Below are 26,752 nucleotides of genomic sequence, written 5' to 3'. Positions count from 1 at the left end.
ACAACTGGAGAAAGCCCTCGCACAGAAACGAAGACCCAACACAGCCATAAATAAATAAATTAATTAAAATAACTATGCTGAGTATGTGTAAGAAAAGGCAAGATTGAAAACCCTGGCAGAAAATTAAAATTATAAAAATGAACTATATAGGAATTCTGAAGCTTAGAAATACAGTTACTGAAATTAATAACTTAATGGATGAGTTTACTACCATGGAGACTTGGAAGAGAAATTCAGTATGCTAGAAAAATAGGTCAGAAAACATCCCAAATGAAGCCAAGTGAGAGAAAAATGTGGAAAATGCAGATAATAAACAAGACATAGGGAAATGTATTGAAAAGGCTAATCATATATGTAGAGTCCTAGAATGGGACAGATGCAATATTTGAAGAGATAATGCCTGATAATGTCTGAAAATTTTCCAGAACTGATTAAAGACTTCATGAGATTTACGCACTATAAATACTTCAAGAGAAACAATGGAAGCTATAATAAGGGAATGATATCTTTGAGGTGCTGAAAGAAAGGAATCTCCAACCTAAAAATCTATACACAATAAAAATACTTTCCAGGGGCTTCCCTGGTAGCACAGTAGTTGGGAGTCTGCCCGACAATGCAAGGGACAGGGGTTCGAGCCCTGTTCTGGGAAGATCCCACATGCCGCAGAGCAACTGGGCCCGTGAGCCACAACTACTGAGCCTGCGCATCTGGAGCTTGTGCTCCGCAACAAGAGAGGCCGCGAGAGTGAGAGGCCCGCGCACCGCGATGAAGAGTGGCCCCCACTTGCCGCAAGTAGAGAAAGCCCTCGCACAGAAACGAAGACCCAACACAGCCAAAAATAAACACATAAATAAATAAAATTCACCTCTTAAAAGAAGAAAATTTAGGGCACTGAAAATTATATATATAAAAAAAATACTTTCCAAAAGTGAAGTCCAAATAAAGATATTTTCCTATAAGCAGACCCACACTGAAGGAAACAAAAAAGGATATTCTTCACGCAAGAGAAAGAAGATCCTAGATGGAAACCTGGAGAATAAAGACCATGAAAAGAGCTAATATGTACAAAGATCCAAATGAATACTGAAGAATTATGTAACAATAATGTATAAGGTTTTAGATAAATATAGAACTAAATGCATGACAACAACAGCACGTATTTGGCAGGGTGTACATGTTCTAAGGTCTTTGCCTTGACAAGGAAAAGGAAAAACACAAATTAACAAATTTATATTATACTTTGACAAGCTAAGGATATGTATTATAATTGTAAGGTAGTAAATCAGAGTAAAGAATGATAAGCACCAAGCTAACAGAGGTGGGAAACTGGAGTAATAATAAAAAAAAAACCAAAAAAACATCCAAAAGAATGTGGGGGAAAAAAGCATGGAGCAAGGACAAGTAAATGAGACAGATTTAAACCCGAATAGCAATACCAACATTAAATGCAAATAGATAATTGCTCCAATTAATCTGACAACGATCATCAGACCTGATAAAGATATATAATGGCAAGATGAGAGAATAGAACCTCAGCTAACTCTCTGGCTGCACAATTCTCTGTTTTAAATTTTCAGTCCTGGAAACTGAGGTTTCCAAAAGAATAAAACTTTTTCTCTCAATGAACTGAAGTAAAGATGGTAGCTGAAGTGGCCAAGAGTGTTAGAGGTCAGTCTCTAGTGGCCAGGAGGCCAAGAAGGCTACCCCTCACTTTCCTACAACAGAGGAGCAGAGTAAACAGCATACTGCCTCCATGAAGATATGTCAGGAAGTCTAAGAGAAATTACTTCTGATTTCTGTGTTCAAATAAATGAGAATTAAGAAACTAACACCTCTTAAAAAATCAATTTGCAAGTAAAAGAGCTAAACAAACATTTGTTTCATCCAGTTATTTCTAAGGAACACAAAACTACAGTTTTAACTGGAAAAATAACCAGCATAATTCCAGTACCTTACTACCCATCCTCAAGTAAGATTCTGAGGAACATGTAAACTATGTAAATTCAATCCTGATAGGAGAGGGAGATAAAAAAGCACACTTCTGACGGCTAAAACAGATAATCTTAGCTATCTACTGCAAGGCAGAAAAAGAAGAAATCTACCCACAAAAGAAACCAGCTTAATGACAGTTATTACAATCTACTTCCAAATAAGTAGCTTACCTTTCATCTACAACTTAACAGATAAAGAAAGGCATAGATGCAAAGCTTGGTAAAGTACAATTTCATTTAATTTCCTATATTTCAGATCTTTAAATATGTGATCCCAAATGAGTGACTACCACACCTTGTTTTTATATATATAAATTTATTTATTTTATTTATTTTTGGCTACATTGGGTCTTCATTGCTGCATGCGGGCTTTCCCTAGTTGCAGCGAGGTGGGGGCTACTCTTGGTTGCATTGCACGGGCTTCTCATTGCATTGGCTTCTCTTGTTGCGTAGCACGGGCTCTAGGCACGCGGGCTTCAGTCGTTGTGGCTCATGGGCTCTAGAGCACAGGCTCAGTAGTTTGGGCGCACAGGCTTTGTTGCTCCACGGCATGTGGGATCTTCCCAGACCAGGGCTCGAACCCGTGTCCCCAGCATTGGCAGGTGGATTCTTAACCACTGTGCCACCAGGGAAGCCCCAAAACGTCTTTTAATTGATTATGTGACAGTGAGAACTCCCTTCATTTTAAGTAATCCTTCAGATTAACTATTCTACATCAAAACACAAGGATTCTATTCCATAAACTCTGTACCTTGGAACTCAGTAATCAAGATTTTACAGAAATAAAAAGGCGTGGGGTTGTGGGGGGGTTGTTTACAGGCATTGGTGGGTGGGGTGGAGGAAGGTTTCTGTTTAAATAGATATGCAAGAGGGAATTCCCTGGTGGTCCAGTGGTTAGGACTCTACACTTTCACTGCCAAGGGTCCGGGTTCAGTCCCTGGTTAGGGAACTAAGATCCTGCAAGGAACTAAGATCCCACAAGCCGTGCAGTGTGGCCAAAAAAAAAAAAAAAAAAAAGATATGCGAGCTATTGTGGTATACTAACTCAGAAACTAAGAACCTCAGGTTTTACAAGGATGTCATAAAGTTATCCGATTTCCAAATCAACATGTTGGGCTTCCAAGCTATTCTCAGCCATGAGGCACATTCTATTTTTAAAAGACTAGAGCCATCATCAGATGGCTCTAAATAGTTATACATCACCTCCTTATATTGAATTGAAAATTGTCTCTTTACAGTTTGACTTACTAATTCTATTGTCATGCCTTGTGTTCATCAAAAACTAATCAAACTAATATTTATACACATACAGCCCTTCAAATAGTTGAAGACAAGATATCAGGAACCCCCATGTTCTCCTCTCCAAATCTATAATTTCACCTGCTATCTTAGGACATGGTATGGAATCTTTCTAATCCTTGCTACTATTCTCTAAATAAACCCAGATTTGTCTAAATAAACCCTTCTTAAAGTACTACCTCAAAATTCAACTCAGTAGATCAGATGTGGCCTGAAAAGCCAGACCACCACTTCCTTACCAAGTTGCTGACACATCTAACAGGTCCCATTCCCTCCTACCCCTTCCCCATCCTTGTGTCATGTTACATCTCAAGTTTCATTTTCTTACTCTTCATGACCCTCAAGTTGTCACCATGGCCATCCAAGGCCCTAAATACTGTTCATGCTCCTTCTGTGACTCCTTCTTTCTGAGTCATACTTGCTAATCCTCCAAAGTCTATGAATCCCGATACTAGTAACTTGGCAATTGAGTTTAAGATCCTCTTAGTAAGGTCAGTTAGCTCAAGGCAATCACATTCTTCCCAGGCCTCTCAAGAAATACTTCAACCCTAGCAAAGGCCCTTCTTTCTGGTATCAGGAACCATGGTTCAGAAACAAATCCAACAGAATTTCAGCCATTTACCTCCCAGATCATCCCCTCCCTGAAGTTCTACCTAGAGCAGGAAAATATAATGAAAACGCTATCTGCAGTCACAAGACCTTCAGTTTCCTGGTCAAGATTTCAGATTCCCTTAGAAGATATCTCTGAAAGACGAAGTAAGAGGGGAGGGGCCCACATCAGTCTTCAAAGATATTGATAAGCTTGGTGTTGGGCCTATGGGAATATGATTTAATATGATTGCTTAGATTTCAGGTTAAAAATATTTTGCATGTATTTTTTAAAAAGATACATTCCTAGGGTTTTTTTTCACCATATGCATCAGTAAAAATACAGTCACCAGCAATGTCAGTAAATATATACCAGATTCACTCTCTAGGAAGACAACCCAGTTGATAGCCACAATAATTTCTACAATAACAAAGCTGTGGGAAAACAATGACATTTGACATTTGGGCTATTTGAAGAAAGTTCAATCATAAATGAGGATATAAGCCCAAACAAGAATATACACACACAAAAGCTAAGTAAGCAGCTTTCAGAAAAATTACCCTTTTTGCAAGTATAAAAGTATCCTTTCATGTCTTTTGTTTTCTTCCTTCAAAACATCTCATATCCATCTATTCTCACCTATTCCTACCACTACCAACCTTCATTGCTCTTTGCCCAGATTAAAATCAAAGTCCCCAACTAGTCTCCCAGAAATCTACTCTATCCTATCTACTCTGATGCTGAAGGCATACTAATTCTTTTTTAAAAATAAAATAAAAAGCCTAACAGATCAATCATGCCCCTGCCTAAAAACCTCTGTTGGCTTTTTACTGCATTAAGGTAAGCTCCCAGACTCTTCATCATTATCTCCAAAGCCCTATAGTTTTCCTCACAGATTTCTCCCCAGAAAGACTACAGGCTCTTGAAGAACAGGGATTATTTAGATGCCCCATGTCCTCAAGCCTTCTATAGCACCTAGTGCATTGAAGTCCACCTAACTGAAATGGGGGGGGGGGGGGGAGTTTATCTGCAAGACAACTGCTACACAATTTTTTCTCAATTTCAAAGAACAGGTCAAAAAGCAGCTCCAAATAATTAAAATATAACCCCTTAGAAACACTTCCTAGTTTTTTTAAACAAAAATTTAAAACCACTACATTTTACCTAGATTCCATTGCTTTAACCTTTATTTTTTAGCATCTTTTAAAAACAAATATAACACATAAATTTAGAAAAGTGCATAAAATATAAAGGTACACCATTACAAACTAGCATGAAATAGTATCCATGGCAACTACCACCCTGGTCAAGAAACAGACTACAGTCAATAAACAAGAAGCCCCCAGGTGTCCCTTTCAGCTCACGACTCCCTCCCCGCTTAGCTAGATGTACTTGCTATCCTAAACTGTATGGTAATCACATCTTCGTTTCTCTTGATACTTTTATTGCCCAAGTATGAATCCATAAATATTTCTCATTTTTGTTCCACTAAGAAGCCTTTTTAGAATAATTTTTTCCTAACTCCTCCCCATCCTGCTCCCCAACAAAACTTTTAATACCACAGACATACTGTGTATCTATTTATGTATCGTGGCCCTTTGAAGGGCTACAGACTATTGTAATATTTAAGACTTTTTCATTCCAAGGACAAATTTTCACCCCATTCGGGGGAATACTGCCTCCGATGAGAAGGCATGCTTAAATAATATAATTCAGTTTTACCTGTTTTTGAGCTGTACTAATGAAATTGTACAAAACATGTTTTGGGAATATGGTTTCTTTTGCTCAACACTGTGTTTAAGATTCATCTATCTTGTTGCACATAGCTCTATTCCGTTTTATGAATACCACAGTGCTCCATTCTATTGGAACAGACACTTGGGTTATTTTTATTTGAGGCTATTATAAACAATGCTGCTTTGAACATTCTTGTGTTTGTCTCCTGGTGCATCTAAGTACTCATTTCTTGCAGGTTATATGTCTAGGAGGAGAATTCCTGGACCACAGGATATGAGTATCTTCTACTTTACCAAGTTATACCAAACGGTTTTCCAAAGCAATTGTACAAATATACGTTGCCATTAGAAGCATATGGAGTCCTCTTACAATTTTCTTACCTTAAAAGAGAAGTTAAGCAAAATATATTCTATGCCTTCTTTTTCTTTTAAGATCTGAAGATCACTGTGCAAAGGACTATCAGGATCAACCCTAAGAATTACAAAACAAAAAACAGTTCAAACAAAAAGTCAGATTTTTTTTCTCACTAAACTCAAAAATAAACCATTCCAAGAGCTAGAACAGAGCCCCTAGGGTAAATTCCAAACAGAGAAGGTCTAAAGCTGCTCTACGGTTCCTGGAAAAACAAATTAACTATAGCCTCCAACGCCTTGGGATTAAATGTCCAAAAAGAGATCACAGTATTCTACACCTACTCTCCTAAGGGCATGCAAAGTTAGCAGTTATTCTAAAGGAAAGGGTCATATGTACACAATCTTCTCAAGAAAGTCTGCTTCTCTCAAACTGTATTATTAGACAAGAGGTTCAAGGAGAGAAATTTACCATGGACAAGACCAGAAAAAGTGAAATCACTAAAAAAATCTAAATTTGTCTACAACTGTTCTATATATTCAGGCCCTACTCAAATTTCTTTCTTATTTCAAATATAAACTGGTTGTCACAGTCAATCTCATCAAGTTATTTATACACTTTTGTTTGTATAGTTCCTAATTGTCTCATTAACTCCATGAAACACTTTTTCCCACAGCTGGCTCTTCTTTTTCTCCTCCTTCTTTCTCACTTTACTTATTAAGCCCAAGAATCAGCTCATTTTAACAACCTAAGAACTATTTCTACAGAAACAGTAAGTAAAAGCCACAGTAAATAGGTATCAAATTAAGGGGGAAAAAAATCTCCACTGTGATAGTCTACCATTAAAAAGAGTGGGTTAGCATAAAAAAGCACTTACTTCTGCAGTTTAACATGCCAGTCATATAAACTGTCATTTATGAGTTCCACTGAATAAATCCCTGTAAAGGTATAGGGCATGTTAGTTACTCTTCATTTGATCTTATAACTATTGCTCTGGTGTAAATATATACACTAAATAGCCAACAAAAGCTACAAATTTTGCCATTAAAACATGGAACAACTAAGCTGTATTATAAATAGTTTGGTGCTGGAGCTGAGTATCTTATACCATTAACAGATGGACAACTAAAGCCATCAATGAAGAGGATTTTTGGGTTTGAAAAACTGTTTACCATTAATTGTAAGAGGAAAAAAAAGCTTATGCAAAATCATATGTACTTAAGACTTTTCTCCTATGCATATATGCAAACAGTTCTATTAAAATGGAATCCCTCTACATACAGTTTTATAATCTTTCTTCAACTTTTTGGGACATCTTTCCATTAGAATATAAAAATTTATTGTCAATCTTTTTAATAACTGTAGTAATTTATTTTATGGATAAGCCATAACTTAATTCTACCATATAGCTGGTTATTAATTTAATTTTTTGCTACTACAAATAATGCAGTAACAAACAAGTGATGACTGAACGTTTTAAGGTAAACCAGTATTCAAATATTTAACTTTATTATCTTTCTACACACAAACTTTTAGATTTCTTATAAGAGGAACTGTTAGGACACCAAAACTTCTAACAACCTCAGAAACAAATCTGACTTATCTTGGACTCTATAAAGTAGGGGGGTTTTTTTGCTTGTTTGTTTTAAGTAAGCTCTAATGATTTAGACTTGATCACTCTGAAAAATTCTTAATGGATCATAATGCTACCTTTTCAAACAAACTAAAGTTTGGCTCTTTCTCTTATTCAATACTGTTAGACTCTCTGCAATAATTTGAGGGAATTTTATTTCAATTAGAGAGATTCCATAATATTTAAGCCTTATTGGGTAAGAAAGAACTCTTAAGTCAAACTATAAATTTTTAAAAGTAATACCATTAACTACAATAAGAGTTGCTTATGTTGTTTTCAAAAAAAGGAAAAAAGAACATAAAAATCAACTTGACAACAGTTCTCTGTTCATACAATAAAACATATACTCATTTATTTTCCAAAGCATATATTTCTTGTACCTTTCCCAGAAGATAAAAATCATGAGTTAATCCCCAGCAGCAAGAAGATAAAAAATTATGTGTCCATAAAAACATTTTTAAAAATCCAAACAAGTGAACTCATCCTATTTTACCCCTGTCTTTTGGTAACTTGATTAAATTTGTGTTTCACATTCCTAAAATAAAGTTAATAAACATTTCTGTTTCTGTCCAGTTATACTATAAGAAATGAAGTTACTATCTGAAAATTTAAAAGGGCATAAGGACAACAGCAGAGATCCAGAGGTCCTTACCTGTTTTATAACTCTGTGATCTGTATATGTCCCTGAGCTCTTTCATAAGTCTATCTGAAGCTTGTACAGACCCAGACACTGCACCCTGAAACATAAAATTTGCTGTTTACCAGGATCTACTGATTTAAATAACTAAAGATTTAAGGTATCTGAACCTGAAATAAACGTTTACAATGATATCGTAAAAATGGATCACCACTCAACATTTTAAGAAGTCAAAAAAGTTAAGTTCAATTAAATCAATGATCATGAAGTTTCAGTAGGAATATAAATTTGGGGCAGGTCTGATTCATTTACTATTTGTCATCTGAAAAAAAATAAATAAACAGCTAACCTATGTTCAGATCACCATGGCCACTCCAATAGCCTAGAACTAGTAAGGGTCTATTTCAAATTCCATCAATTAAAAAAAAAATTTATTAATTTTTTTCTTTTTTACGATTTTATTTGGGGTGGGCAGTTTTAGGTTCACAGCAAAATTGAGAGGAAGGTACAGAGATTCCCCATATAGCTGCCCCTCACAGTGCATAGTCTCCCTCATTATCAGCATCCTTCGGAGGTACATTTCTTACAACTGATCAACCTATTTGGACACATCATTACACCTGAAGTCCATAATTTACCTTAAGGTACCTTTACCTTTTGGTGCTGTACATTCTATGGATTTGGATAATGACAAGTATCCGCCCATTATAATAACATACAAAGTATTTTCATTGCCCTAAAAGTCCTCCATGCTCCGCCTATTCATCCCACCCCCCCACCCCGAAACCCAGGGCAACCACGGATCTTTTTACGGTCTCCATAGTTTTGCCTTTTTCAGAATGTCATATAGTTGAAAACACAGTCTGCAGCCTTTTCAGATTGGCTTCTCTCACCTAGTAATATGGATTTAAGGTTCCTCCATGTCTATATCCTGTCCTTGACAGCTCATTATTATTATTAATTTTTTAAGCAGGGACTAATATTCCACTGCCTGGATGTACTATAGTTTATTTATCCATTTTCCTACTGCTTCCAAGTTTTGGCAATTATGAACAAAGCTGCTATAAACATCTACGTGCAGGTTTTTGTGTGGACATAACTTTTCAATTCATTTGGGCAAATACCAAGGAGCTCAATTGCTGGATTGTATGGTTAAGAGTATGTTTAGTTTTGAAAGAAGACTGTCAGACAGTCTTCTAAAGTGGCTGTGCCATTTTGCGTTCCCATCAGCAATTAGAAAAGTTTCCTGTCGCTCCACATCCTCACCAGCATTTGGTGTTTTCAGTGTTCCAGATTTTGGGCATTCTAATAGATGTGTAGTAGCTCCATGCATTTTTGAAAATACCAGAAGACCCTCAATGTGATACATTAACTAAAGCAGGTCCCTTAATCAGACTATAAGAATCTTATACTAACAATCTAGTTTACATATTAAGAAATTGAGAAACAACATGTCCACATATATGCAACTGGTTTCAGTTCTTTTCAGTGTTCCACCTTCTCTGAAGATGAAAATGCACCAGTATCTTATCCTAAGACTGAATATGAATGGAACTATTTATCATAAGACAAAAACATTTAGAATGACTTCTGAATTAAAAAAACCTGACCTTGTAAAATTTTAAATGTTGCACCTTCAAAAGTTGCACTACACTTTGAGGTGGGGTAGAAAATCAGGTTTACAAAAGATATTACTTCCTGGCTGTGTGACTTTGGCTACGTTACTTGATAGGTTAAAACCCCAGTTTCACAACTATAGAATAGGAAGAATATTTCCTACAGTGGTTATGAAATCAAATGAGAAGGCATATAAACGTTAAAAGACTTTGCTTAGTTTGTCATGTGATAGTGTTCAATAATTTGTAGTTGTTTTGACTATAACACACAAACTGGAAGCAATCACAAGATACAGAAAGTATCGTAAATATCTTTAACTTAGATACTACAAGCTTTTTTTTTAAAAAATAATCAAGATAAGGACTTGGCTGAATTTCTTTGCTCTCTAAAGATTTGCCAATTACATTAATACAGTAAATAGGACTGAAGAAGTGAGAGTAATCTACCTGTTTACAACACTTGTCATCTCCTTGCATAACAATTCATTCCCTGTGTTTGAGAACCTATGCTCAGGACAAAAGAACTGGTTCTCAGATTTCATGGGTTTGATAAATAGCTCTAAAACAAAGGCAGTAAGTAAATAATAAGTGTTGAGATGGCTAGCTGGACTTTTGTTTGATATTTCCCTACTCTGGGCATTTTATATACGTCGTTCTCATTTATTATTTACAGGAATCATCTAAATGGTACATAATGTCCACATTATAGAATTGAGGAAAATGAAGCCACACAGCTGTGTTTGTCACCATGCTGCTTCACATAAAAGATGTTAAGTCAAAAGAAAAAATTACTTTTGGTTCAGTCAGGGCAGGATAAACCAGATGGCAGCTTCATGAAGAAGAAAGAATTTGAATTATACTTTGTACGAGAGACTGAATTTAAATTTGCACATCCCACAGGAGAAGGGTAAGGAGAGAAAACAGGATAAACAAGTTGGAAAGTGAATGATTTCAGATGAACGGGGTAGAAAGTGGCTATCAATAGATGAGAAATGTTGTGGGGGGGGGGTGGGAAACTAGGGCAACAAAATACATGGCTGAATCTACAACCAAGGCAGGGATGGAGGGGGGTGGCTTTGATTGGTATCTTATTGAATTGCCCTGTATTTATATTATTCCTATACAGCTGACTCTTGAACAACACAGGTTTGAACTGCGTGGATCCACTTATATGCAGATTTTCTCCATACGTACTACACGATCTGCAGTTAGTTGAATCCTCGGATGTGGAACCGTGGATATGGAAGGCTGGCTGTAAAGCTATACGTGGATTTCGGTGAAAGGTCAGCACCCCTAACCCCAGCACTGTTCAAGGGTCAACCGTAATTACTTAACCACAAAAGTCCAGGTTCTATACATTTACACATACTTACATTTAGATGGTCTTGCCTTTGAGTCTTCCTAATTTTCTCTAATATTGCCAAATTTTCTTTTTCAATTCCTTCATCCTCTGACTTTTTCCCACTAATAGGCTCTTCTTCCTTCATTTCATAGTGATCTAAGTCTTCTATATCCTATAAAAAATTTTAAAATTTAGCTTATTCAAGCTCATGTCAAAAGCTAAATTATTCCTGACTCAGAGAACAAAGAGAGAATATATGTATCCTAAAAAAGCCTTCACATTCCATTCAAAAGGTTCTCTCCTTTTATATACTATACTTTAAAGCTAGAATCTGAGTAAAGCATATTTAATAGTTTTACAAAGCCATAACTACTACCAAATGAGCCATCTTAAATTGCTTTATATCTCCTATTAAGGGGAACTTTTGCAACAGTTTAGCATGAGGTACCAAGAACCATAACTCGACTTCAAGAAATCTATTAGATTCACTTTAGAAATTAGTCTAAAATGTGAACACAGATTTAGGCATAAAGATGCCTATTTCAACTTTATAACCACAAAAACAAAATCTTCATGTGCAAAATATCAGAACAGTTAACTTAATTCAATGGAATACCGGAAGACCATTAAAATGCCAACACAGCATAATGGTTTCTTCTGTATCAATAATGAAATGAAAAACACAGAATACAAAAATGAATATATAGAATCTTAGTTATGCCAAAATAAGCACAGAAAAAAATAGAAGGACACATACTGAAATACTAATAATTATCAATAGAGACATTTAGTGCTTTTCCTTTTCCAAGTTTTCTGTAGTGAGCACCTATTGATTTTTATAATTAGGAAAAAAGTTAGAAAAAGAATTTGAACATCGCTAAGCCAACATCTTTAATCATTACATCATTCTTCTCCCTCCCTTCCCTTAGCATCAGCTCTTACAAATTTTAAAATTCTGCATAGATTTGTATAATAAATCCTAACCTTTTTCTATTACCTTTCTTCTAACTTTACCTCAATCATCAAAATCTCTAAAGAAGTAGTTTATACTTTATCTCCACTTTATCAAGCAGACTAATTCACTGTGATTTCTAGACCAGGTTAATAATTTAAACCACTTTCGTCCAGACTCAATGGTCTTTTTCTTGGACTGCCATCTCTTCAACTCCTATTACATTCCTTTCTTATTTATACCGTGTCTATGACTGCATGCTTCATGGAGCTCCCTTCCCCTGGTTTGCACCTTTCAGCTACAATTTTCCGTCCTACACTTGTTTTCTTCAGAGTTCTCACAAATACCCTTGGCCTGTACCTCCTCCTCCTCCTCCAACTTCAACCTCAGTCATGTTCTAATCCACAAAATTTCTCCACTTGAGTATTAATCAACACAGAACAGAAATCATCATTATCATCTTTACAAAACAATATTCACTGTACACTATTCTCTGCTTAAGGCCTTACCAACAGTCATACCAAATATAAACGTATTTGTCTCTAATTCAAGACTTAGCCATCTGCCTTTTCTAGCCAAACTTGCTTTCCAAGACTCCAATACAGCAATGTCCTTCTCCCAAAAGGACAGCCTCCAATGCACCCAAACACACCATGCCCAGGGTTGCTCTGGGCCTTTTTACCACATTATTTTAGTTGCCTAGGATATCTTTTCACCTACCCTAATTTGACATCTCCAAAGTCCATCCTACCTTTCTAGATTTCCCTAAATGCTGCTGTCCTTTCTTCATATTATCTTGTGAGGGGAAAAAAGAAAGGTACATAAACTCTTTGAGTACAATGTCTACTTTATTGTACATTGGACCCATGGTAAAGGTTTAATTTTTTTTTTTTACTTATTTTATTTTTTATTTATTTTTGGCTGTGTTGGGTCTTTGTTGCTGTGCACGGGCTTTCTCTAGTTGAGGCAAGTGGGGCTACTCTACGTTGATGTTGTGGCTTCTCTTGTTGCGAAGCACAGGTTCTAGGTGTGCGGGCTTCAGTAGTTGTGGCACGTGGGCTCAGCAGTTGTGGCTCACGGGCTCTAGAGCGCAGGTTCAATATGTGTGGCGCACGGGCTTAGTTGCCCTGCAGCATGTGAGACCTTCCCAGACCAGAGCTCGAACCCACGTCCCCCTGCAATGGAGGGCAGACTCCTAACCACTGTACCACCAGGGAAGTCCCAGTTTAATGTTTTCTTGCAGTTTATTCCTAAGTTAAACTGCATGAAAACATTAAAAAAAAAAATCTATCCACCCAAAAATCATTCTAACCGGACAATGTTAAGAACTATTTTGCTTCCAGACTCACAAAACAAACCAACAACTACTTTAGTTCTAAGGCATTCTAAGAAGTGTATTTTAGATTTAAGGTAATAACCTAAATTAATTCTAAGATCCAAACAGAAAAATGTTTTAAAACCAAGACTGTGGAACTCAAATCCCTTGTATCAGGTCAATGTAGAGACACAGATTCTTCATTATGAAGTTTGAATTTAAATGCAAAGACTCAGAGCCTGAAAACGTCTAAAATTTTATCAATGGCTGGCAACTAAACTGACTTAAGCTCAGTGTCTTTGGAATTTCCTCTTTGATATTCTTAGATGATTTTTCAACATGAGATAGTTTTCATTACTTCTAGTGAATAGTCGCTGAAATGTGGTCAAATTCTCCTTTTATTCAAACACAAAAATTCTGAAACTTCGTAGTTCCTATTCTTAAACCAAATCAGATTAAATACTGATTACTATTAAATGTAAATATAATTTTAGTGCTAAATGTTAAGAGCTCTTATTTTCCATGAAATAAAATCCAAGGACATCAGATAAGAAATTTGCTAAAAAGTATACCATGAATTAGAGGTAAAGCCAGATTTTAGAAATTGTATTAAATTACAAATTCAATGTGCTTCTCATTATTCCACATTAACAATGATTTATAAAGGAGATTAGAAAATTAATAAAATGTTCAAAAGTGAAGATAGTTATGAAATGTTATTCTTATATAAAATACCTACTTCAGCCATCTCTTCCTCTTCCTCCTCTTCTGAAGTCACTTCTTCTGCTGTCCCATTCTGCAAAGAGAAAAGAGTTTGCCAGGACTACACAGAATAAGTAAGCAAACACTGAGTACTTCAGAAGATTTTAGGGACAAAGTATCAATCATCTGTCACTGCAGTTCCACTAAGAGCTTATTAAAGTTGAAACATTTACTTTTAAATTCAGCTTTGATTTGACAAATAATATTTATCAGCTTTCTAAGAAGAAGTAATTTTGAAAAATTCAACTTAATAGATGCCTTAGAAATTAAGAAAGGCAATTAGTCAAATATAAAGCAAAACAGAAAAAAAATTTAAGCATATTCTAATTTAAAGTCAGAAAACATTTTACACATATAGCTACATGTATAAGGCTAATGGCTTCTTTTGCTTAAAATACCCCAGACGATGGGTTTCTTAAAATATCTACCTTTTTAGCTTTGAAAAGCCTGAATCTTTCCATAAATTCTACTGGCTTACATTTTAAAAGGTCAAATGTGTTACACACGCATAAACACTGTATAAAACTAAAAGTTATAAAGTGATCACCATTTCACTAAGGAGCTATTTTCCTTTTTTTTTTTAAACAACATGTCATGTACCACAATATTTCTGTATAAGACACAATTTAACACTCATTCACAACGGATCTGACGAGGTTTCAAGAAGGGCCTTCATACCTAGTTTTGTCAGAGTTCATAAAGACAAGCTTCCTGGACCACAGCACAGTTCTCTACGACACAATATATAAAAATTTAGTAGGATTTTTTTCCCCTAGAAATTCTTGCTGTATTTGTTCCAACTACAGCTGGTAAGGATCACACTCATATAGGACGCCAACCTTGCTGGCCTCTTATTGTGTCAGAACCAGAGAGAAAAGACAATTTTTTAACGTAACTCAATGCAGCAGCAAAATTTCTTAACAGATTTATCTCTCCCTTTTACTCAGGAGTTGTAAAAGTCCACCTGCCAGCACCTCCCCATTCACGTGCCACAGGCAGAGCACAGGTGTGCAAAACCAGAAAGGGGAGGCCATAGCACAGAAGACTGACAATTGCTGAGGACACTCATAACAACTGATACTGATCAACGGTATACCTCATCTATAAATGAGCAGATAACCAAGCATCACCAGATATTTGAAGAAAACTAGCAATCTGAAAGAAAGGCACCAAGTTGAACAAGCAGAAAAAGTGACCTGAAGCATTATTAATGAAGGCAATAAAACAGAATTTAAAAATCTAATAATTGGAATCTTTAGCAGTAATTGAGAAGATACTGCATCCACAAAACCTAACAAGATTATTATGTAAAGAACAAGAAAGTTCTGGAAAATCAAAAAGATCTCCCCTCAAAGAAAAAAAAAACTCAGAGGGGCCAGAGAGAACAATGGACCTAAATGAACAAAATATTTATGACTGAAGAAGACAACCAAACTGTGACATTCCCCTAAAATGTGGAGAAAAAGGAGGTGGGGGACGGGGAGAAGGTGATTAAAATAAGAGAAGAGTTAGGGAAATGGAAATAGGAATACAGAGATCAAATATTCATCCAGCATTCATTCAGAAGATGAGGGAAAGGGACAAATGTTGCCAACCTAAAGAAGGACTTCATAAGAGCAAGTGGCTCTGAATGCCCCAAAGGAATGTTGGAAATTAAAACCCCATACTTCACAGTTAAAGAAAAAAACCATGCCGACTTCCAGAAAGAAAAAATATAAAGAGCTAAGAATCAGACAGGCATCAGCCTTTTCATCTGTAACAACAAATACCAGAAGAAAAAAGTGTAAAGAACTTGGAAGAGACTCAATTATGAACTTAGAATTTGATATCTAGTTCCATCAGGATGGGAGCCATACCTGTGTTTGTTCAGCACTGGATCCTCAACATTTACATAGAGTACATAGAGTGCTTTACACAGAGTCAAATAAATACTTGTTAAATGAATAATAAAAACAGACACAGTATTCAAGGAACACTCTTCATACAGATCCCCACAAATCCTTTCTAGAAAAAAAGACATTATTCAGGGATATAGTTCAGAAAGGGGCAACCATGGAATACAAGAAACAGCAATAAGCGGAGACAACAGCAACCCCTATCAATGGTTAAGTCTAAGCAATTGCTGCTAATGCAGCTGAAAGGTTACAGGCCATATTCTCTGGCCACAGTGAAAAACGAAAAACCCCAAAGCTGTGTGAGAATCTCTAAAAACATTTTTTTCTAAGTAATTCTTGAATTTAAGAAGAAATGGACCCTCATGCCCCAGTAATCCACTCTTAAATACATGCCCAGAGACATACTTGCACGGGTGTACCGTGTACTACAGACAAGAATAATCACGGTAGCACTGTTCCTAATAGCAAACTGGAATTAACCCAAATGTCAGTAAACAGTCAAATGGATAAGTATGTTATGGTACATTCAAACAATGGAATAAATACAGCAATGTAAAAGAACTACAGCTACACACAATATAAATGAATATACTCACAATGGTGAGCAAAGACAAACATGAAAGACTACATAGTATAACTTAATATGAAGCTCAAAAAACAGGCAACACTAAACCATATTGTTCAGGGTTGCATATATGAGTGCTAAGACTAGAGAAAAGTAAGGAGAGGATTAGCGTACAAGGGAATGATAATCTGAAAGGAGCCTGCAGAAGATTCTGCAGTGCTAGCAATGTTCTATTTCTTTACCTGGGTGGTGGCTAGGTGGTATAGTTGTCAGGTATTCACCATAACTTTTACACTAAACTTATGTCTATATGCTTTCAATACATATTATTTCGAACTTTTTCTTGTAAAATATAAGAGTGATACGAACAAGAGATGGAATCAAACTACTTAGAAAACACAAACTATTTAGAAAATAAGTATACTAAATTTTAAAACCTGTGCAATAAAGTCAAACAGCACTCGGAAAAAAACAAACACCCTTACATGTTTGATAAAAAAGCACTTTAAATCATATTGATCCAGTAAACTAAAAACGTAAAAGGAGACATTATTAAGACTGGACTGGGGCTTCCCTGGTGGCGCAGTGGCTGAGAGTCCGCCTGCCGATGCAGGGGACACGGGTTCGTGCCCCGGTCCGGGAAGATCCCACATGCCGTGGAGCGGCTGGGCCCGTGAGCCATGGCCGCTGAGCCTGCGCGTCTGGAGCCTGTGCTCTGCAACGGGAGAGGCCACAACAGTGAGAGGCCCGCATACCGCAAAAAAAAAAAAAGAGTCTGCTATACAAATATTGAATCATGATGCTGTACACCTAAAACTAATATCATGTGATATGTCAATTATACCTCAATAAAAATTTAAAAAAAAAAAAAAAGACTGGACTGAAAAATAAAAACATTCAATTTAACAAATAAAACTAAGGGCCAGTTCTTTCAATAGACCATTATAATAAAACAGACAAGCCTCTGACAAGTAATCAAGGAACTTCAGGATTATAACCACAGATGAAGATGATGCAAAAAGTGAATACTCTGCACATCTTTCCAACAGCTTCAAATGTATAGATGAAGTTACCAATTTTTTAGAACCTAAAATTACTAAAACTGACAGAAGAAATGGAAAATCTAAATAGACTAATACACAGAAGAGAAAAATGGATCAGGTTCAGATCTTTGTTTAAATCAGGCTTTCTCAACCTTGGAACTATTGATATTTGGGGCCAAATAATTCTTTGTTGTGGGGAACTGTCCTGACATTGCAGGATGTTTAGTAACATCCTGTCTACCCACAAAAAGCCAACAGCACACTCCTCCAACCCGGCCAGCTGTGACAATCCAAAATATAGCCAGATACTTCCAAATGTCCCATGGGAGGCAAAACTGCCCCCAGTTGAAAATTACAACTGTTCTAGATCTTAGGAAAAAAACACAAGGCTTGGGGCTTCCCTGGTGGCACAGTGGTTGAGAGTCCACCTGCCGATGCAGGGGACACGGGTTCGTGCCCCGGTCCGGGAGGATCCCACATGCCGCGGAGGGGCTGGGCCCGTGAGCCATGGCCGCTGGGCCTGTGCGTCCAGAGCCTGTGCGTCAGGAGCCTGTGCTCCGCAACGGGAGAGGCCACAACAGTGAGAGGCCCGCGTTCCGCAACAAAAACAAAAACAAAAAAAAAAAAACACAAAGCTTCCCAAGTCATGAGACTGCTTATACCCTGATACCAAAATGAAACAAGAAGAGCTTAACGGGAAACAGACTATATTACAATCTCACTTAAAGTAGAAAAATCCAAAAATAAAGTATCACATCTATTGTGTTCCACCCCCAACTACCAACCTATGTAGGTGCCAAACGTTTATTATGGGAATGCAAGGATGACTCAAAATTGGGAAATTTCTTCATGTAATTCACAAGTTATATCTTGTGAATGGAATTAAATGCAGTCGTGAAAAACAAGGTAGATCTATATGTACTGTGTCCAGGATATATTAAGTTAAAAACCTAAGTTGCAAATATTCTAAAGAAGCAGATTGAACATAAAATATATTCTTCTCCCATCTCTTTCCTGAGGCTCCACTAGAATTACAATGAAGACATACGATGAAGAATAAACACTGTACAAACACATAATGGTAACAAAAAATAAAAGGGGGCTACCAGCAGAAAAAAGAATTCACTCGTGCTAGAAGATGACAGTGAATGGAAGAATGGTAATTAATGGAGCAAACAAGTAAAGCCATAGGATAGGCGATAATCAGGTGGCTAATTTGTCCCACAGCACCCTGGAGAGGCTCTAGACTCAGACACCAGGTACATTCGACAGCAGGAGTGATGGATAGGATTGAAAATGTAGATTAACTGAAAGCCTATATACAGAACAAACTGTCCAGCCACCAAAACACACTGCTCTCCTTAAGCAAAACTCAGGCATACATATCTACCTCAAGCAAGAGATTATAAGGTTTCATGTCCAGAGAAACCAAATAGTTCCAGCCATCATTTACGATTATGCCAGGAAATAGGGGGTGGGGGATAGGGGGTTGAAGTCAGCTTAAATTCCTCCTAAAAGCGATCAGTTGACAAGTCTTGGCAACAAAGAACTCCCAATCAGCCTTTCAGTACACCTCTCTCAAATATGAATGAAGAAAAAGAAGGAAAAAACATGAATAAGCAAAAGAGAATAAATAGATATATGAGGAAAGTCTTCAGAAAGAAAAAAAAGACCAAGATAAACTAAAAAAAAAATTATTAAAGACTTATTAAACTTATTAAAGAAAAACAGAGATGCTTGAGGGAGAGTATCAAAGTAACTCCTTAAAGACACTCACAAATATATTACATTGATAAAAACAAAAACAGAATGCTATCAATAAGGAATCATCAGAGAACAAGAACTTATGGTTCATCTTTGGAGAGGACCCACAATGAACGACACCTCCCAGCATTCATCCCTTATATGGACCCCTCCCACCATATGGGCTGGCCCTGTGACTTGCTTTAACCAATAAACATGGTAGAAATGACACTGGGCCAGTTCCAAATCTAAACCTTAAGAAAGCCTGGCAGCTTCCACTTTTGTGCTCTTAGAAGCCAAAAATAAAAATTCTGACTACCTTCCTAAATAAAGAGAAGCCACGTAAAGAGACCCTGGAATGAGGAGATGTCATGTGGACAGAAGGGCCATGTGAGGAAACAGCAAGGCACCAGACATGTGAATGAAGAAGGCATGCTGGACATTTCAGTGCAGTCATGTGTCCAAATAACTACCAGTCCCAGCCACTATCTGACTGCACAGTGAAGTCAGCAGAAAAACTGTCCAGCTAAGCCTAACCAACTCACACAGTCGTGCGAGACAGAACTGCTGTTTTAAGCCATTAAGTTCTAGTGTAACTGGTTAAGCAGTAATAAATAACCAAAATAAAACTTAAAGTTATGACTGTTCAAATAAAATTTCCAGAAGTTGAAAGATAAGAAAAACGTTCCAGAACTTGAAATTAAGACAAAGAGACAGAATACAGTGATAATAAGAGATACAAAGACTCAAATGAGGAGGTCTAAAATCCTATTAGTAGGCATTCCAAAATGAACAAATAAAGAATGGAAAGGAGAAAGTTACCACAGAAAAAAATACAAGAACATTTACCCAAGAAGAAAGATTCAAGAATCCAAATTTGAGAAGGTCCATCCATACTGAGTACCCAACAAAAATGGAAAAAACAAACAAACAAACAAAACAACTCAGTACACCACTGTGATATTTCAGAACAGCAGGGAAAGGACAAAGTCCTAAAAGCGTCCCGAAGTCGCACAGAGATGACTAAGACTCAGAATGGCATCAGGCTTCAATACCATTGACTAGAAGACAACAGCAGTTACCATTTATTCTCAGGGAAAATTATTCTCAACTTAGAATTATATATTCAACCACACTATCAGTCAAGTGAAGGCAGTTCCCATTTATTGGGCATCTACTATGCCCAATAAAGGAACTGCTCTAAATGATTTACATGCATCAACTCATTTAATCTTTATAGCTCTCCCCAAATATAGGTATTACTACCATTTCCCCATTTTGCAAATGGGAAACTGATGTACATATTGCTAGGTAATTAGCCCAAGCTAATTAGGTAATTAAACCAATATTCAAACCCATGGTGGTCTGGCTATACATATTTTTTTTTTTTTTTTAAGAAGTTAGAACTCAGAAAATGTACTACCCCTTGACGTTTTTCTAAGATTTTACTTGCGTAAAATCATTTTACTCAGGCAAAATGAGAAAAGGTAAGCCAAGAAAGAAGACATGAAATCTGGAAACAATGGATCTACTACTCCAGCAGAGGAGACAAGAAAAATTTCAATATGACAGCTTAATAGCCAGCCCAGAAAAGAACCTGCCAAGACTGGTGCAGAAGAGCCAAAGGCTCCAGAAGAGAGGGAGATCTCATAGAAAAGAGACAGAACATAAATTTTTTAACTAAGAATTATTATTATAAGGAAAACATTGCAAAACAAAAAACTGTACAGATGAAATATAAAACTCTACATTACAAAGTCCTAATGATAAGTGGTGATTATTCATATTACTAAATATAATGATGTTTTAGGAAGGGGAGGTGGGTGGGTAAGTGGGTGGTATAAAAGCTAAATCTTTATTATAGTACAAATCAATAAATTATGCCTAAATAGGTAAATCCAGAGAGGTTAGAAGTGGTGGTGAGCATATACACAATGGAATATTACTCAGCCTTAAAAAGAAATGAAATTGAGCTATTTGTAATGAGATGGATAGACCTAGAGTCTGTCATACAGAGTGAAGTAAGTCAGAAAGAAAAAGACAAATACCGTATGCTAACACATATATATGGAATTTAAGGGAAAAAAATGTCATGAAGAACCTAGGGGTAAGATAGGAATAAAGACGCAGACCTACTGGAGAACGGACTTGAGGGTATGGGGAGGGGGAGGGGTGAGTTTTGACAGGGCGAGAGAGAGTCATGGACATATACACACTAACAAACGTAGTAAGGTAGATAGCTGGGGGGAAGCAGCCGCAAGGCACAGGGATATTAGCTCGGTGCTTTGTGACAGCCTGGAAGGGTGGGATGGGGAGAGTGGGAGGGAGGGAGACGCAAGAGGGAAGACATATGGGAACATATGTATATGCATAGCTGATTCACTTTGTTATAAAGCAGAAACTAACACACCATTGTAAAGCAATTATACCCCAATAAAGATGTTAAATAAATAAATAAATAAATAAAAAAAAAAAAAAAAGAAGAAGTGGTGGTGAGCTAGTGGGTGCTTCTGCTGCCTGGAGGAGATAACATTTGAGTTAGGACTTAAGAAGCACAAATGGGTATAGAGAGATGGCATTCCAGGTGAAGGTAAGTGAATAAACAAAAGCAAACAACTGCAGAAGCAAGGAACAGTTATCGAAACCAGGAACATTAACAAAAAGGTGGTGGTAGGGAGGAGGCAACTGTTTGCCTGTCATAGTAAATAAGAGCAGCTCCCAAAAATGAAAAGGTTATTTTTAGTACCGAAAACAAACAAAACAATTCAACAGGAAAACAAAAACTAAGTTCTAAATAAGTTGTATAATAATGAGAAATCATCCTAGTTTTACTTGTGCTTGAGACAATTTATTTTAGCTCTTGAACACTAGAGAATTTTTACTTTACCTGACCCGTGGGTAGTGGTTGATCTAGCATCTCAACATCCAGGTGCTTAGGAAGGTTATATAATCTGCAGAGTTCACATATCAACCACTTCAACTGCTGACGAAGCTACAAAACACATTTCAGTAAATAAGCATTATGTTAAAGAGTCCTTAGAGACATGAATAACACTATAACTACTGTAACTAATCCAGTAGGAAATGAGAAAAGTTTATTACTGCTCAATTACAGCCTACAGATAAAATAACAGTCTTTAAAAAATATTTTAGGGGCTGCTAGTGTAAGAAAGTTACTATGGCTTTAGTGCAATCCCTACAACTGATACCTAGCAGAATGACATCAACAAAATGGCAGAGGAAGGGGAGCTCCAGACATTGTCTAATTTTCAGTTGTTAACTTCTTTTCTTAGTAACTTACAAGAGTACATTAATACATTAATGAGGCTACAAAAAACAGAGGCAGTGTTGCTGCACACGGTTTATAAAATTATATATTTCACAGTCATTCATTTGAAAGTAGAGGCAAATGTGGTCTAGCAAACAGAGCCTTGGAATCCAGGTGACCTTGGATACAGTATCTAACGCCCTGAGTTTTGAGTCTCCCCATCTATAAAACAAGGAAATTAAAACCTTCTCATAAGGGTAAAAATTAAATGAACTCTTCTGTGAAAACACTTGACATTTAGTAGGCTCTTAAGTGTTTGTCTAAACAAACAAAAAAAGACCTTACTAGGAAAACTGCAAAGAATAACTCATTTCCATTTTTAAATCCAGATTTTTAAGCATATTTACTTTAAGTAAGCAAGGTAAATTATGTGCACAAACATGTTTTTCATTGTTTAAAAAACTGTTTTCAATGTATAAGTTTAGAATTATGATTTAAGAAGAATGGTCACTATCAGTAGCCATGATTGGCAGCAAGTAAGTTAACTTACTTCACTTGGTCAGGAACAGTTTCCTGGATGTCTCTAAGCAAGAAAAGAGATGAAGAGAAAGGAGCAGGTTTATGAAGGACTGAGGAAAAGACAGAATTAGAATGGGTTAAACAAAGCAAAGAACAAGCCTTTCCAAAGTGGACAATGGAGCAAGTAAAAATGAGGAAAGTTGAGCAGTAAATTAGTATAAAAAAATATCCTCAAGCTTAAAAAGCAGCAAAGCCCCACCATGGATTTGTTATCCATCCAATAAGCTCTGTTTTGTGCTCAGTACATAACAAAGACAAGGCAGGGTGAGCTGGACACAGACCCGACACTCCAACCCCTGGTACAGGAAGAGCTACGGTAGCACTGTGGGAAAGACAGCAGCATGGTGGAGATGCACCAAGCAGTTAAGAAACAGGGCAGCACAGCTTCCAGGAATTTCAACTTCACGGTCCACCCAAAAAAGTGTTTGAGGGATCGAAGGAAGTAACTAAGACCATGGGGAAGAATTTAAGAAATACTTATAGAAGGGAGATGGACAGGTCTTAGAAATTTACTAGATAGTCTGGGGTTGAGGGGGTGGGAGTCAGGAAACACTGGTATAAAAAAGAACTCTAAGATAGTTCCCAGCTTCAGACATGAGTAACAAGTTTCATTATTTCATTTTGCCCCATTCACAATCACAGAGAGAATTTTTGAGGGGAAACATGATGCGGGAGGTGGAGTACTAAGAGGTATATGAGTTTAAATTTAGATGTAATCATTTTGAACAGCCACAGCACATCTGAGTAAGATTCCCTGGATCTACGTGATATATAGACAGATAATGGGTTTCAAACTCAGGAGATAAATTTTATCTAGAGATACAGATTTAGGAATCACTGGAATATAGGCCATGATTTAAGTACTGGGGGTAGAAGAGATTACTCAGAGAAAGCGCAAAATGAGAAGAAAGAGCCAGACCAAGGAATAAGAGCTCAGAGGAGACCAAGGCAAGGCAATAATAAGAGATAAAAACAGGAGACAGTGATCTGATGGAAATCCTCATCAGATTATCAGTTCCCAGAGGACAGGGATATGACTTGTCTTTTATACCCACCACTTACCACAAAGCCTGGCATAGAAGCCAATTTTTAAAAAAATACTTTTCTGCATTCTACTACTAATAGTTTCCTGTATCCACCCAGGTGGAAAATAAGGTATGTATAATCCAGCATAGATATATTTATTTATTTATTTATTTACTTCGTATACTAAAGGAGCCAGATTATAGACAATATGCTATGCCCTGCTTTTTCACCTTAGTATATCTTGGAACATTGTATGTGCTCTTGTGGAAAGACTGGCTGCATTCTTCTTAACTTCAACGTGATATTCTATCATAAAACTATACAGTAATTTTTATTTAACAAGCTCTTTATTGGTGGACAATAAGGAATACGTGTTTGTTGAATGGAGGAATGTTTCAATAAGGAAAGAATCAACAGTATCAAAATGCTGCAGAAACTTCAGGACTAAAAAAGAAGTCCTGGATTTGGCAACTAGAAGTAAAAATTTTAGTACAACAAAGATGGCAGAATCCAGATTATAATGAATTAAAGGTGAGGAAATATAGCTTATTCTTATTCAAGAAACTAGGTTATAAAATAACTGGCAGAGAGTATAAGAAAGAGTGAAGCGTGAGTTTTGGCTTTTTTCTTTTATGTAAATATTTATTTATAAAATTGGATCCCATTTTATATCCTATGTCAATTTACTTTATGAGCATTTTTTTGATGGATACTTTAGACATCAAAAAATAACCCCACTCATTTCTACTATTACAAAACTTACACCTTTAGATCTTTAGAGGCAACCTCCTAAGCAGTAAGGGAGCTAAGTCTATCCCTCTTTACCTGTCCTGTTGCCCCCTCCCCTGCTGGAGATGTGAACATATGTCTGTCTAGCTTTTAATTTTTTCCTCTAACTTTCATGGCTCTCTTATTACTCTTATAATACTCTATAAACCAATGTTCTTCTGTTCTTAATTTTAAGGATAGATGTGCTTAAACCACCTCTAACTTATGGTGACAAAAATCTGAGGTAAGTCTCTAAATTCCCCAAATCATTAGTTCTCCCATTTATTATTAATAATCTATCCTTTCCTTATTGAGTATTTTGGTTCAATTTAACTCATTCTAAATTCTCAATTGCATGACTCTGTTTCTAAACTTCTAACTGCCTTTACTTGTCCAGTTCGGTGCCAGTACTCAATATTTTATTTTATTCAATATCTGGTCAGACATGTCTCTCATTTTTTTTCAACTCCATTATTGTTTTTGATTATTTACTCTTCAAAAACTTTAGAGTCACTTGTCAAGTCCCAAAAATAAATCTGTTGGGATTTTTACTAGAATTGCATTCAATTTATAAACTAACATGAAGCTATACAGATAACTGACATATTTATAATATGGAGTCTGCCCATCTAGGAACACAGTAGTCAAGTCTTTCATTTTACTCAGCAAATTTTTGTAGTTTTCTTGATACAAAACCTGCACACCTAACCTTATTCCTAGGTATTTAGAGTTGTCAATAAAATACTTGTCCACCATATTTTCTGATTATAGCTGATATTTGGGAAAACTTGATTTTTATATAATAGAACTTTTAACCAGTCATCTTAAAAATCGCTTTTTCAGCTGACTCCTTTGGATTTTTTTTTTAAGGTAAACAATCATGTCACCTGCAAATAATAATTGGTATTTTTCTGTAAGGACTTTGTGACATCGTGGAAAAATGTAATGAGAATGTTAACTTTAAAAAAGCATTTAAATTATATAAAACATAACCTCAACTATTTAAACATATGTATAAGAGTATGTGTCTTTTACTAGCAAGGGAAAAAAATACCGATAAAAAATAGCCATCATGTCAGCAATGGTTGTATCAGGTAGAGAAAATAAGATTTCTATTTTCCTTTTTTTGTTGTTTTTAATTTTATTAGTTCTCTCACAATGGTCACTTATAGTTTTATAATCAAAGAAACCAGGTTTCTAAAATGGAAAGTTAGATTGTTTTATATATTAGAAAATAACTTTTTATTTATATACCTTTGACTTTTACCTCAGAGTTATAGAGTCTTGACAGAAACAGCAATTGGTGTCATTCTGTCATTATTTCCCCCTCACATCTACCTTGATCTTTTTCCCTTTTTCTACTTCCTACCTTGGCTAGTGGTCCCAACCAAAACGGCCTGCTTAGTTTAAGGATTAGGATTCATGGAAAAGAGACCACCTAATTCCTGATCTAAATTAAGACTATACCTATGGGGAATAAAAATGAAAAACCAGGTATTAAACAGTAGAATATGAAGAACAAAAAAAAAGAGAAATCTTAAAGGAGCTAAAAACCAGGTTATCAAATAATCATTAATCAGGCTTCTATATCATATTACCTCTTAACACTTAAATTCTATATGTTCATGAGAAACAAAAAGT

At 36.2% G+C, this 26,752-nt stretch overlaps 1 protein-coding gene across 1 annotated transcript in view; it reads right to left on the bottom strand.

Moving 5' to 3' along the window:
* UBE2Q2 (ubiquitin conjugating enzyme E2 Q2) overlaps positions 1–26,752 on the bottom strand; it is a 69,066-nt gene that overhangs the window by 31,320 nt on the left and 10,994 nt on the right. Inside the window, exons 3-8 of the mRNA XM_032623403.1 lie at positions 22,358–22,462; positions 14,202–14,258; positions 11,227–11,367; positions 8,253–8,337; positions 6,845–6,905; positions 5,997–6,087 (exon numbers count right to left, since the gene is read on the bottom strand). Of these exons, the coding sequence (XP_032479294.1) occupies positions 5,997–6,087; positions 6,845–6,905; positions 8,253–8,337; positions 11,227–11,367; positions 14,202–14,258; positions 22,358–22,462 (540 nt within the window). The remainder of the gene's footprint in view (positions 1–5,996; positions 6,088–6,844; positions 6,906–8,252; positions 8,338–11,226; positions 11,368–14,201; positions 14,259–22,357; positions 22,463–26,752) is intronic.

Source organism: Phocoena sinus, chromosome 2 (assembly GCF_008692025.1).
Source record: "Phocoena sinus isolate mPhoSin1 chromosome 2, mPhoSin1.pri, whole genome shotgun sequence".
NCBI classification, from domain to species: domain Eukaryota; kingdom Metazoa; phylum Chordata; class Mammalia; order Artiodactyla; family Phocoenidae; genus Phocoena; species Phocoena sinus.
Note: the sequence above shows the minus strand (reverse complement) of the source record. Positions and strands in the feature narration are given on the sequence as shown.